Below are 14,050 nucleotides of genomic sequence, written 5' to 3'. Positions count from 1 at the left end.
CAACCAGGGGGGGAAAAAAAAAGGAAAATCACATAAATGGTTCCAATTCAACCTGTGCAGATGAAACCTACAGTTTAATGTCTTGACAAAGGGCTAAAAGCAGCCACTAAGGGCTATCATACTCAATACACCCATGAAAAATACACATAAAAGACAGTCTGACCTTTGTGAAGCTGGCATCAAAAAGCCAGGATGATACCTTGACCAGCTCTGACAAGTCTACTTTTCAAGCATTTCCCTTTGCTATTTCATAACAAGCCCAAATTACCTACCCCAAAATCTTAGAATACAGACAGCCAGCTCCTAACCATTAAAGCAATAGCAACTGAAATTCAGTAAAATTAGACTTGTTTCAACAGAAGACTGAAGAAAAAAGGTACTTCAACTTGGAATCTGGACAGGGTAGAAAAAGAAATCCTGCTAGAGGATAACAAAGTCAAACTTTAAGTTGAAGCTAAGGCCTCCCAAGCACAGAACTAAGCATTTCACAAATGTTCTCTCATCTCAGCCTCCTGATGCAGGCAGAAAGCATTCATCTCCATTGTGAGATGAGGAAATGGAGACAGAAGCGATATGACCTAACTCCCCTGAGAGTTCACAGCAGAGCTCTGGTTCAGACCCACACAATCCAGTTTCACTATAGATGAGCAAGTGCAAGGGTTTGGCCAAGTCAGCAAGTACCACTTCAAATAAATAGACTTGCTAAGCATCAAAACCTAAAAACATGAAATTGAAAAACCTAGTCATCACCACAGAGGGCAATAGGCAATCAAGTGGTGTCTCTGAAAATCAACAATGACTGTGGTATAACAACCACAGTATAATGACTGCGGTACTTTTCCTGACTTCCCTATTACAAACTATCTCAGAGAAAGCAACTACTGGATGAAAAAAATCCTATAGCTAGTCAGTCCAGAAGGACTTACAAGATCTAGAGATGGGCTGGGAAGGTAGTTTAGTGGTAGAGTGCTTGCACAGCATGCATGAAGCCCTGGGTTCGATTCCTCAGTACCACATACACAGAAAAAGCCAGAAGTGGTTCTGTGGCTCAAGTAGTAGAGTGCTAGCCTTGAGCACAAGAAGCTCAGGGGCAATGCCCCAGGCCCTGAGGATAAGCCCTAGGACTGGCAAAAAAAAAAAAAAAAAAAAAAAAAAGAAAAGAAAAGAAAAAAAAACCCCACAACTACAGAAATCACTGTGGTAATCCCAAGGATGTAATAGATGTAGGTAACAGTCCTTTCATAGATACTAAAATCATGAGGTGAGAGTGATGGGGAACTTCACCTAGGGAGGCTGGGTTTATACCATCTGAAGCTAGTCAGTTCCACTAAAAATGTACCAATCTGGTCATTACCAGGGGTCAGGTAAGGGAAGATGGGGAGTCATTGTTTAGAGGGTACAGGATTTCAGTTTTACAAGACAAAAGAGTTACAAAGATAAGCCAAGAGCCAGAGGCTCACACTGGTAATCCCAGCTACTCAGGAGGCTGAGATCTAAGGATCACAATTTGAAGCTAGACCAGGCAAGAAAGTCCATGTGACTCTTACCTCCAATTGACCACCAGAAAACCAGAAGTGGCACTGTGCTCAGTGGTAGAACACTAGCTTTGAGTGAAAAAACTCAGAGATAAGTGTTCAGGCCCTCAGTTCCAGCCTTACGACCACTATCAACAAAAAAGTAATATTAAGATAGACTTTGGCAGCCATGATGTACCACGTTGTGAACACTTTAATACCACTACACATTTAGAAGTGGTTATGATGTAAACTATATGTTACTCAGTAATTCTACTCCTAGAATACACCCAACAGGGATGAAAACAAAGACTCAGATACTAAACATGAATATGCACAGCAACATTTCAGAAGCCAAAAGACTGAGTGCCCACCAACTGATAAACAAAATGGGGTGTCTCCAGACAATGGAGTATTACTCAAACAGCTATAAAAAGGATGAAGTTCTGATACATGGTACAACATGAATGAATCCTGTAAACATCACACTAAGTGAAAGGATTCAGAGGCCCCCTGCCAAGCACAGAAGGACAAATATAAAATGACTCTGCTTGTATGAAATATCCAGAAAAGGCCAATTTGTAGACAGAAAGTAGTAGAGTGGTTCCTAGGGGAAAGGGTGGGAGGTGTACAGCTACTGCTCAATGGGTGCAGAGTTCCCACTGAGGGTAATGACGAAGTGGCTAGTAGTGATGGTTGCAAAACACTGTGAATATATTGAACACCACTGAATTGTTGCTTTTTAAATTTTCTTGACATGTTTTCATTTTCATAGTTCTTTTTCAAACAAAGAGGTTTTAATGCAACATGTCAAATTAAAAGTACAATGCGGGGCTGGGGATATAGCCTAGTGGCAAGAGTGCCTGCCTCGGATACACGAGGCCCTAGGTTCGATTCCCCAGCACCACATATACAGAAAACGGCCAGAAGCGGCGCTGTGGCTCAAGTGGCAGAGTGCTAGCCTTGAGCGGGAAGAAGCCAGGGACAGTACTTAGGCCCTGAGTCCAAGGCCCAGGACTGGCCAAAAAAAACAAACAAACAAACAAACAAAAGTACAATGCATCTTGATCCATGTCACCCCTTCCATTATTTCGGTCCCATGTATCCCACCACCACCCATCCCCTTAAGTTACACATAGGTACACTGAATGCTATGGCTGTGTTCACTCACCCTTCCTCCCTCCATTTGTCTACACCCTCTCCCCTTGTGCCCCACCTCCCTCAAATAAAACATGTTTCCACTTCCTGCATTCATTTTGTCAAACAGTTTGTTGTTCAAAGGAGTTACACCATTGGAATTCACCCCTAACACCACTGAGTTGTACACTTAACAATGGACAGAATGGTAAATTTATATTGTGTGTACTTTAACACAATAAAACATTTTCAAGTAAAGAAAAACTAAGCTTGATAACCAAAGACTGTGTTAGGATATGCTATAACAGAATGAACACCTATGGAATATTTTTGCCCTCAAGTGAGCCTGAATCTAATCAAGCCTTTATATAACATATCAGCTCACAGGAAATGTACACATAAATAATTAAATGATATCACAACAAAATAATCAGTCAGATCCAGAATATGGAATAAACACCTAATAAAAAAAATCATGGCAGTAAAGAAGAGAGTGGGGAAAGGTGCCCACTGGTGGTTCATACCTCTAGCTACTCAGAAAGCTGAGATCTGAGGTTTGTGGTTTGAAGTCAAGCCAGGCAGAAAAGTCTGTGAGACCCTTATCTCCAAGTAACTACCTAAAAACTGGAAATGGAGCTGTGGCTCAAGTGGTACAGCAAGAGAGTGAGAGAAAGAGAGACAGAGAGAGAGAGAAACAAACAGACAGACAGACAGACTAGGGAACGGTTATAGAGACTAAAGTGCAGAATGGAATGCAATATGTGAGCTGTGATCCTGATGCAAACAAGTCAAACACAAAAAGACTATATTCCACACAAACAGGGGAATTTGAATAAGGATCGTGGATTAGCATAAAAGAATTATTGCTGGGCGCTGGTGGCTCACAGCTGTAATCATAGCTAGTCAAGAGGCTGAGATCTGAGAATAGAGGTTCAAACTCAACCCAGGCAGGTAAGTCCATGAGACTTTTTTTTTGATCGGTCATGGGGCTTGAAGTACTGGGCCTGGGCACTGTCTCTGAGCTCTTCAGCTCAAGGCTAGCTCTCTACCACTTCAGCCACAGCACCACTTCTGGTTTTCTGGTGGTTACTTGGAGATAAAAGTCTCACAGACTTTTCTGTCTGGGCTCGCTTTCAACCACGATCCTCAGATCTCAGCCTTCTGAGTAGCTAGGATTACAGGCATGAGGCAGGGCCTGCCCCCGCTCCATGAGACTAAGGATGCAGCTCATTGGTAGAATGCTTGTCTAATATGAGTGAGGTTCTGGGTTTAAACCCTGACACCACAAAAATAAATAAATGAAAACAACAATAAGGAACGACTTCATCAATTAGAAATGAACACTGAATGATGAATGGGCAAAAGATACCACATCTAAGCAGATAAAATGCTGGTAAATGTGGGTATATCATATCCTCTGTATTTGTCTTAAATTTCCATGAAGAAAAGCTTTTAAAACTACACTTTTTTAAAGATAGGCACTCTAATACCTATAGGTTGAGAAGATGACTATAAATAGAGTTAAATGCCTAAAGAGCTAAAACAATGACATAAGAAATAAAGGGATGCTTGCTTTGGGTATTTGGTCTGGGAAGACCAGCAGATGTGTAAGTCCTTACCATTAATACATGAAACAAAATGTACACAGGTCAGCTCTAATGAGTAATTTTAGATGATAATGTGAAGATTCTACACAGGCATCAAGGTGTGAACAGTTGATTATCTTAGTAGGCAACATTCAGAAAGGTATCATTTACCTCAAAGCCAACAAGAAGATTCAATTCATTAATGGGCGAATGCATTAAGACTCATCCTTTTAAGAAACTAATGAGCTGAACACTGAGTACTTGGGAGGCAGAAAAAAGATGCAGTTCAAGACTAACCAAGGCAAAAAAATTTTTTTAAAAGTTAGCAAAAAGCAAATCAAGCATAGTGAATGCCTATAACCCCAACTATATGGGAGGTACAGAGGATGAAAGTCCAACACTAGCCTTGACAAAATGCACATGGCCCTATCTGAAAACTAACTAAAAGAATAACAACAAAAAAAATAACAGAAGGGCTGGGTATATGGCCTAGTGGTAGAGTGCTTGCCTCATATACATGAAGCCATGTATGATTCCTCAGCACCATATTTATAGAAAAAGCCAGAAGAGGCGCTGTGGCTCAAGTGGCAGAGTGCTAGCCTTGAGCAAAAAGAAGCCAGGGACAGTGCTCAGGCCCTGAGTTCAAGCCCCAGGACTGACCAAAAAATAATAATAATAAATAACAGGAATAAGAGAATAAGGTAGTGGGGCTGGGTATATGGCCTAGTGGCAAGAGTGCTTGTCTCGTATACATGAGGCCCTGGGTTCAATTCCCCAGCACCACATATACAGAAAACGGCCAGAAGTGGCGCTGTGGCTCAAGTGGCAGAGTGCTAGCCTTGAGCAAAAAGAAGCCAGGGACAGTGCTCAGGCCCTGAGTCCAAGCCCCAGGACTGGCCAAAAAAAAAAAAAAAAGAATAAGGTAGTGATCTGGGATACTTAACAAATAATTAACTGAAGAAACAATAACAACAAATCACAGTAATAAGGGAATAAGGGAACAAGATGCCAGAACTGGATTCTAGGCTGAGACCTTTCTCTCCTAAAGGTGTGAGTTTTAGATATTCTCAACAGGTTTAAAAGAATTGACTAAATTTGAATTCTTCAAAAATTGGTATTTTGCCAGGCACTGGTGGCTCATGCCTGTAATCCTAGCTACTCCGGACTTTATTGTTGTCGTTACGTTTAATGTTCTAAGTGAATTTTCTTTGGCATACCCCACATGGATACTGTATATGATTTTGGTACACTGGATATTGCATATATGTTTACCTGAACTAGGGAAGGGAAAGAAAAATGAGGGAGGGTATAGCGAATATGACAAGAAATGAACTCACTATCTTATTATGTAATTGTACCCACTCTGTACATCACCTTGTCAATAAAATTTAATTTTAAAAAATCCTAGCCACTCCCAAGACTGAGATCTGAGGACTGAAGTTCAAATCCAGCCTTGGGTAGGAAAGTCCACAAGACTCTAATCTCCAATTAACCACCAGAAACCTGGAAGTAGAGCTGTGGCTCAAAGTGGTAGCACTAGCCTTGAGCAAAAGACCTCAGGGACAGTGCCTAGTCTCATAGTTCAAGCCCCACAACTACCACCACCAACAACAAAAAATGGCACTTTATCTAAAGCATGTGTTATCTCTCAATGAAGTGACACATGAAATTGATCAAGATAACCATTCCAGATTAAGGAGTTAATTAAAGCTTTTCCCCCACTACGGCCACATCTCCAAGACACCTCCCCAGCAAGAGAGGGGGCCAGCAGACAGAAGGAATGACTGACAGTTCCCATAAAGCAGCTGCAGCAGGCATCACTAGGCACATCCACCTGGGGACCAATTTGACATGCACCATTCCTGTCCTTACCTTGAGTATTCTGGAAATAATGTCGCCACAGAGGCCTGATCTTGTCCTGGCCACCAACATCCCAGACTGTAAAGCTGATGTTTTTATATTCTACAGTCTCCACATTGAAACCTAAATTAGAAAGATGAAAAAAAGTTGTTTTTGTTGGTTGAGCAATTTAAAATAATTTCAACTACCATTTCTTAAGCACTTTGATAAAGCAGAGCACTCATCAAAGATTTCTACCTTATAAAGACAACATGTTGCCCTTCCTTGTGCCTGGTATCTAAAACCCTTCCTACTCTTGGATTCCCTCAGCAAAGAGAAGACATCCATGGAACTGACTGCCACATCCCACTGCACAATGAAACAATCTACCTACAAATAGCTCTTTCTCCCTCCATCTTGGAACAACGAAGGGGCAGCTATCGAATGCCAATTCCCTACCCAGACTGTCTGGAACTCTTTTCATTGCTGCCCTCTCCCCCATCCAGATAGCTAGACAACCTGCTAAATTGAAAACACGAAGTGTGGCTGAGCATAGTGGCTCACACTCGAAATCCCAACTACTTGGGAGTCAGAGATTGGGAGAATTCCAATTTGAGGCAGTCTGGGTCAAAAAATTAACAAGGTCCTATCTCACCTACAGAGGAGATATAGATGGGAGGACCACAACCCAAGGATGGACCCAGGCAAAATGATAAGATCCTGATAGAAAAATAAGTATAAAAGGGCCAGGAGTATTGCTCAAGTTGTAGAATATCAGCCTTGCAAGCACAAGGCTCCAAGTTCAATCCTTAGTACCACCCACATACAAAAAAAATGTTTTATATGCATCACTTCTTTAGATATTCATATTTGATGAAAATATTTTAAATTTTATAAATGGACATATCAAACTGTAACCCTCCTCGGGCAACCACTTGAAGTACAATTAAAATAATAAATACCAAAAAAAGAGATAAGCATGGTGGCTTACACCTGTAACCTCAGCTCCTGGGAGGGTGAAGGCAGAAGGACTACACATTTATGGCTGGTCTGGGCTACTTGGTGAGACCACTGCCATCTCAGAAAAAAAAAAAAAAAAAAAAGGAAGAAAAAGAGGTTGGAAGGGGAAGAGAGAGGGAAATCTTTCCTTGGGTTTTCTAAGTCCTGAGTATGACTGCTAAGGCTCACAGTTACCCTTCAAAAATGTCAATTCTTGTTATGCCTTGTTTTGGTAAGAGATACTCATTGCACTGTAAAAAGCTAAACTTGCTAAACAAGTAAACAAAACAAGTAAACAAATTCAGTGTCATTCCAATTCCATAGCAAGGGTGGTGAAAGAGAACCTAGCAAAAATTACAAATCTGGAGAAATAAACAAGTCAGCCTAACCAGGAAATTTCTGAAAATGAGTAATGAATTACTTTTAAAGCTATAACCTAGCCCTAGTGACACTTGAATAGAGTGCTGATGACTGTAACAGGAAGAGGTCCATCAGGCAGTGGGAACTTATATATTTCAAATCAGCACAGAAAGTCATCCAATCAATGGCACTGAGTCACTGTCTACCCCTGGAACAATGTAAGAGCAACAAGTAAGAAGGACAATGGACATGTGACTACATCCACTCACAAGAAAGGGAATTCTAACTCAAATCAGCCCCCCCATCCCCCCCCCACCGTCAGACTGTAGATTTATAGAGGAAATGGGTACTTTTTCTCAGTAGTAGCACAACCTTTTGGAGAACAGTCTGGCAATGTGGATTCACATCTGAGATACACATTGGTTGGTTTGGTTGTTTTGTTGTTGTTTTTGCTGGTCCTGGGCTTGAACTCAGGATCTGGGCACTGTCCCTTAGCTTTTTTTACTCAAGGTTTAGCGTTCTACCACTTGAGCCAAACCTCCACTTCTAGCTTTTTGGTAGTCAACTGAAGTTAAGTCTCATGAACTTTTCTGCCCAGGATAGCTTCAAACCAAGATCCTGATTATAGGTTTAAGCTACCAGTGTCCAGAGGTATGCGTTTGTTTTAACGCAGCAAGCCTCCTTCAGGAATTACTGCAAACAATACAGTATATATTTGCAAAAAATGTGAAAAATGGCTGGGATTGTGGCTTAGTGGTAGAGTGTTTGCCTAGCATGCATGAAGCCCTGGATCGATTCCTCGGTATCACATAAACAGAAAAGGCCAGAAGTGGCTGCAGCTCAAGTGGTAGAGTGCTAGCCTTGAGCAAAAGAAGATCAGGGACAGTGCCCAGGCCCTGAGTTCAAGCCCCAGGACTGACAAAAAAAAAAAAGTGGAAGATGTTTGGGTATTATTTAAAAACAATTACAAATAATATATTCATTCAAGAAAATTACTTTAAAATATAGCCATATATAGCTGGGTGCTGCTGTCTCATGTCTGTAATCCTGGCTACTCAGGAGGCCAATATCTGAGGATCACAGCTTGAAGAAAGCCAGAGAAGAAAAGTCCATGAAAAATAAAAGAAATAAAAACAAAAAAAAAGGCCATGAGACTCTTATCTCCAACTAATCACCAAAAAGCTGGAAAGTAGAGCTGTGGTTCAAGTGGTAGAACGCCAGCTCTGAGTGAAAAAGCTCAGAGATAGCACCCAGGTCCTGAGTTCAAGCCCCAGGCCCAGTGTGTGTACATATGAGCATGTGCATGCACACACACACGCACACACACGCACACACACACACACACACACATATCCATTTAATGGATAGTACCATTATTAAAATTTGATGTTAGCTGGGAACTGGTGGCTTGGATCACAGGTTGTAGCCAGCCCAGCAGGAATGGTCTTGTGAGACTCTCATCTCCAATTAACCACCAGAAATCCAGAAGTGGAGCCCAAAGTGGAAGAGCACTAGCCTAGAGCAAAAAGAGCTCAGGGCCAGTACCCAGGCCCTGAATTCAAGCCCTATGACTGACCATTAAAAAAAGCTGATGTTGGGCTGGGAATATGGCCTAGTGGCAAGAGTGCTTGCCTCATATACATGAAGCCCTGGGTTCGATTCCTCAGCACCACATATATAGAAAAAGCCAGAAGTGACACTGTAGCTCAAGTGGCAGAGTGCTAGCCTTGAGCAAAGAGAAGCCAGGGACAGTGCTCAGGACTGGCAAAAAAAAAAATTTTTTTTTTTAAAAGCGGATGTTGATGTTTATGAGCCTCTTCCCCAAATCATCATGGCTTTATCTAGGCCAGCTCATTCACTGGGTCTCCACTGAAGCATAGTTTCTCAGGAACATCACTCCTGTGGGCTGCCTTGTGATCAGGAAGATGTAGGTGGGGGCCCTCTCGCCAGGTAGTCTGTTTCCTCAAGGGGCACTGATGTCAATGGCTGGAAGTCCCACAGCATAGGCACTTGCCAAGTCTCTGCTGAGTCCCATTTACTGATGCCTCACTACACAACTGGTAGTGCTCAAGGACATGGAGTGACAGGCATGACTCAAGCTTCCTCAGTATCAGATTCAGTTCACCTAGCATGGGCCAGGCATTTTACTAGACAGATGGGAAAACCTGATTCCTGCTCTTATTTACCTCGTTGAGAAAAAGAGAGAGAGCGAACAAGAAATTACAAACATGCTGGGAGTTACTAAGAATACCCAGGTTGCTGTGGAAACCTAGGAGGGGGGAGACTGGTTCAAGGAAAGGCAAAGGCAGCCCCAAGAAATAATGAATAAACTTAGATTAAAAGAACATGCTAGTGGGGACTGTGAATGTAGTTTAGTGGTAAAGTGCTTGCCTAGCACGCATGAAACCCTGGGTTTGATTCCTCAGCACCACATACACAGAAAAAGCTGGAAGTGGGCACTGTTGCTTAAGTGGTAGAGTGCTAACCTTGAGCAAAAAAGAAGCCATATACAGTGCTCAGGCCCCGAGTCCAAGCCCCAGGACTGGCAAAAAAAAAAAGCAAAAGAAAAAAAAGAACATGCAAGCATTCACTAAGCAAAGGCAAAAAGGCAAAGGAAGAAGGCAGGAAAGCATTTCATAGCGGAAATGACCTAGAAAGTGGACTGAGCCTATTGTCTAATGTGAAGCTGGAAAACAGCCCACAAATGATTTTACAAACATATCTTAAGAGTAGAATGTTTCTTAAATCTATTTGTTTTTCTGCATGCACGAAGCTACAGGTAGTATGTATTATTTATGCCATTAGAAAAAGCCAAGCAATCATGCTGGTTTTTTATGTTGAAGGAATACAGTTCTTAAATTATGTATGTAACTATTCTCATCTGCTCTTGTCTTCCTCAATGTTGCCATTTCTGAAGTTGTGCTAAGGTGACAGGTGGTCCTTTTGATCATGTGTGGGTCCATTTGAAACTCAGACAAGGCTGACGTTTGCATGCCATCCTGTGGAGTACACCCACACTCAGGAGTTTGGGTTACCAGGCAATTCACAAAGCATGGATTAAGTTCTGTCAAAACTGCCTTTGCAAAGCCCTTCAGGAGCCTACAAAACACAGTGCTGTTCCCAATAAGACAAATGCTGCCAGCTTGTCGAGTTTCTTCATTTGGACACCATCACATGTAGCTGACTGAAGCCAGAGTGAAGAGAACTCACTATCTTTAAACATTAGAGCACAGTTGGTGGAGAGAGACACATAAACGAAGGCCAGCTGGAATGGAGGCTGACAGAGAGGCAGCACCAACTCCCACCTCAGGCTGGGACACAGGCTGACAGAGGCAGGGAAGGCAGAGCCCTCCCCACTTTTTTAACCATTACTATCTTTTCCTTCTTTGCCAAGCAAACAGGACTAAATCTGCTAGCCTAGCCTGTGTTCATATAACTCCCTGTAAACTGAGGAATATGCCAGATGCAGAGGGGACAATTAAGAAAATATGTAGAACCTGACTGGGGATCCCCAAATGTTTCTGCTCTTGGTGCAAACAGATTTTTGAAAAGCAGTGCTCAGTGATATGAGAAGCACAGCAAATTGTGGCATACTACACTGCAATGTGGTGGTGCCCAGGGCTGTTCACATACCTATGGTAGGGATGGTGGTCACGACCTCTCCCAACTTCAGTTTATACAAGATGGTGGTCTTGCCTGCTGCGTCCAAACCCACCATGAGAATCCGCATCTCTTTTTTCCCAAAGAGACTTTTAAACAGCTTTTCAAAAACGTTCCCCATTGTAATGGAATTCTGCAACTCAAAGGAACAGAAAAGCAAGTGACACAATTTTTTTTTTACTATGATATAAAAACATCATACATGAAATGTGTTACAATTAGAAATGGCTCCAAGTTAAAAAAAAAAAGTTAATCAATGTTATTTACAGCTTGGCCAATAAGGAAAGAGTGTGCATTGGTTTCGAAGGGAAACAACCAAGCCTTTTGATGCTCTGCCAGGAAATTCTGTTTCCCACTATAACATCCAGGAGGGCAGTGGAACATCCCCAAGGCCATGATACAGTGATGGCCTTCAGTCAGCCTAAGTACAGAAACAATGCCACAATACACACACAGTATCATACATACACACACACCTCCTTATAAACTCTCTGAAATGAAGAGTCATAAAGCTTATTTTATACTCTATGAACCAAAGTCCTTAAGACAGGTAACATTCATCATGTCTTCTGCTAGCAGACAATACCAAATCCAGAAAAGAACCAAAGAAATTTGCAGAGTTGGGGCTACAATTAAAATGACAATAGTTCAACATTATGAATTATGGTTATTTTGGCTCATCTGGACTGTGATCCTTCCATCTGTGTTTCTCTTTGTGCCTGGCAATAACAAGTGTGTACCATGAGCCCAGCCACTGAATTTCACTCATAGCTTGGGATAACGGTGGGTGACTCTACACCTAGCCACTAATGGAGATAGAGTCTCTTGATCTATCTTCTACCATGGTTGGCAGGCCTCAGAATGAGATTCCCCACCCTGTCCCAAGTAGCTAGGATTACAGGCCTGAGCCACTGTACCTGGCTTTAAAAAAAAAATTTTAAGAAGAACTTGCACTCAGGGTCTAGTACTTGGTAGCTAAATGTTCTACCATGTAGCAATGACATCCATAAGTTTCACTTTAGTCATTTTGGGGTTTCCTGCTTTTTGCTCAGGCCATCAGCTGACTGCACTCTGCCTCCCTCCTAGTTGGAAGGCCACTCACTACACCCAGTCTGTTCTTTGAGATAATGTATAACTTTTTTCCTGGGCTCAAATATTGATACTCTGCCTCTCAAGTAGCTATTATAGAGCTGAGAAATCTTTTTCCTTTTAACAGATGAATCTATTTGAATTGTGTGCTTGGCATTGGAGTAAAAGACTTCAAAACAGTAACAGATTTACATTGCTAACAAATTCCTGGAAGTCTATAAAGTTTGTTCAAAAGGAAAAACAATGGTTGTTCCTTTCAAATTGCTAACCAAGAAAAAGACTTAACAAGGACAGCCAAGCTCCCATTCAACCAGGTCCCAGTGATCTCAGAAGGGAGGTCCCCCCTCCTCCCTGCCCCATTCCAGAAGCCTTAACAGTATTTCTGCACATAAAAGATCCGATGATTAAAGAATAATGACTTCATTATTTATTCGTAGAGGACTGGTAGGTCTAAACCAACCCAGTGCATTGAAGCATTCAAAAGCTTGTCAGGTGACAACACTTGGCATTCCTTTGTTGGGGTGAGAGGGGTGTGTGGGAACAAGTGTCACAGTGGAGGAAACCAGTCCTAGGGGGGTGGGAAGGTATTTTCTGCTTCCAGGCCCCTAGAAGCAGGTGGCTCTGGGTTCCTCCGGCCTCTCTCGCTTCCCTTTCCGCGTCTTCCTCTCTCTTCCTGTGAGCCAAGTCCCAGACCTAGATCTCCTGGGGACCCCGTGGACTAAGACGCAGCCAATTTAGGGCCTGCTTGCCACGCTGACCCTCCCCTGCCCCAGGTCACCCAATGTCCACGGGGGAGAAACCAAAGCGAGTCCTTAAAGCCACCGACCTAGTAAAGACCGTGCGCGGCGGACGGGTCGCTGAGGGTGCTTTCCGTCCGGGCCGCCGGGCCGCTCCCTCTCAGCCTGCCGAGGGTCAAGGGGCGAGGCCGGACCGGCCCCTCGGGTTTCCCGGCGGCCGAGTCCTACAGAGGGCGGGGAGGCGACCGCGGGGCCCAACCCCTTTCCACAGGCCACCATTGCTCTCCAGTTCTCCGTCCACTGACCGGTCGGAAATTCAGCCAGGCCTAGAATGCCGCCGTTCCTTCCCTCCAGTCCGCTACTCACCTGTCACCACTCGGAACGCTGAGACACGCGCCGCTCAGACCACCCGTGCGGACTCGGCGGCCTTTAGAATTTAGGCTCCTCTCGGTAAAATGGCGACTTGCAGGGGGCGGGAACAGCAACCAGCCAATCGCTCGCTGGCCCTAGGAGCCTTTGCACCAATGATCTCAGAGTTCCCTGAGTGACGACACATCTAGCCAATGCGATAGACAATAAGGACTGGAGAGGAGAGGGCCCGCCCTCCGCGACCTAGGCGACGGCACCAAGCTCTGGAAATACCGGGTTCATCTTCCAATGAGAGCTCACCGCGCCCCTCGTGAGCCCTGCCCACGTGCTCCAGCCCGGTGCCACGTGCGACCAATCAGCAAAGCTAAAAGATTTCCGATTTGCGCAACCAATCAACTGGGGAAAATCTCAAGGATTGCACGAACCCCGGGAGCAGTTAGACCAATCGGGTACGGGTATGGGGGCGGGGCCAAATTCATAGTAATATTTAAGGAAATTTGCCCCGGTTGAGCTAAAAGTAGAAACAAGTTTCAGGCAATGTTCCTGTTAGGAAGTAGCCAGACACCAGCACCAAAACTAGGCATGAGCAAGATTTCCTGTTTAGTCAGAAACTCTAGACTGCTGCCATTCTCGGAATCAAATTTTTAAACTGTTGGGGGAAATTCAGCCACCAGCACCTTTGAGGCTTTGCCTAGAGCCCAGAGTCTTCACTTCTTGAAAAATGCTTTCAATGACGCAGCCCCATAAATGCCAACTTGTT

General features: G+C 43.4%; 1 protein-coding gene across 3 annotated transcripts in view; it reads right to left on the bottom strand.

Moving 5' to 3' along the window:
* Positions 1 to 13,383, bottom strand: part of LOC125366524 (ADP-ribosylation factor 2) — a 35,249-nt gene extending 21,866 nt beyond the window's left edge. For 2 of the 3 annotated variants that reach the window (XR_007213854.1, XM_048367290.1), the window contains exons 1-3: positions 11,777 to 13,224; positions 11,069 to 11,228; positions 6,110 to 6,220 (exon numbers count right to left, since the gene is read on the bottom strand). Coding sequence is in view for 2 of the 3 variants with exons in the window: in XM_048367290.1 (XP_048223247.1) it covers positions 6,110 to 6,220; positions 11,069 to 11,216 (259 nt within the window). In the remaining variant the exon portion in view is untranslated. Of the gene's footprint in view, positions 1 to 6,109; positions 6,221 to 11,068; positions 11,229 to 11,776; positions 13,225 to 13,287 lie in introns of those variants that run through there. The other variant, XM_048367291.1, reaches the window with a different exon arrangement.
* Between the last annotated feature and the right edge of the window lie 667 nt (positions 13,384 to 14,050).

Source organism: Perognathus longimembris, chromosome 17 (genome assembly GCF_023159225.1).
Source record: "Perognathus longimembris pacificus isolate PPM17 chromosome 17, ASM2315922v1, whole genome shotgun sequence".
In the NCBI taxonomy this organism is placed as follows: Eukaryota; Metazoa; Chordata; class Mammalia; order Rodentia; family Heteromyidae; genus Perognathus; species Perognathus longimembris.
This window is presented reverse-complemented; position numbering and strand designations above follow the sequence as displayed.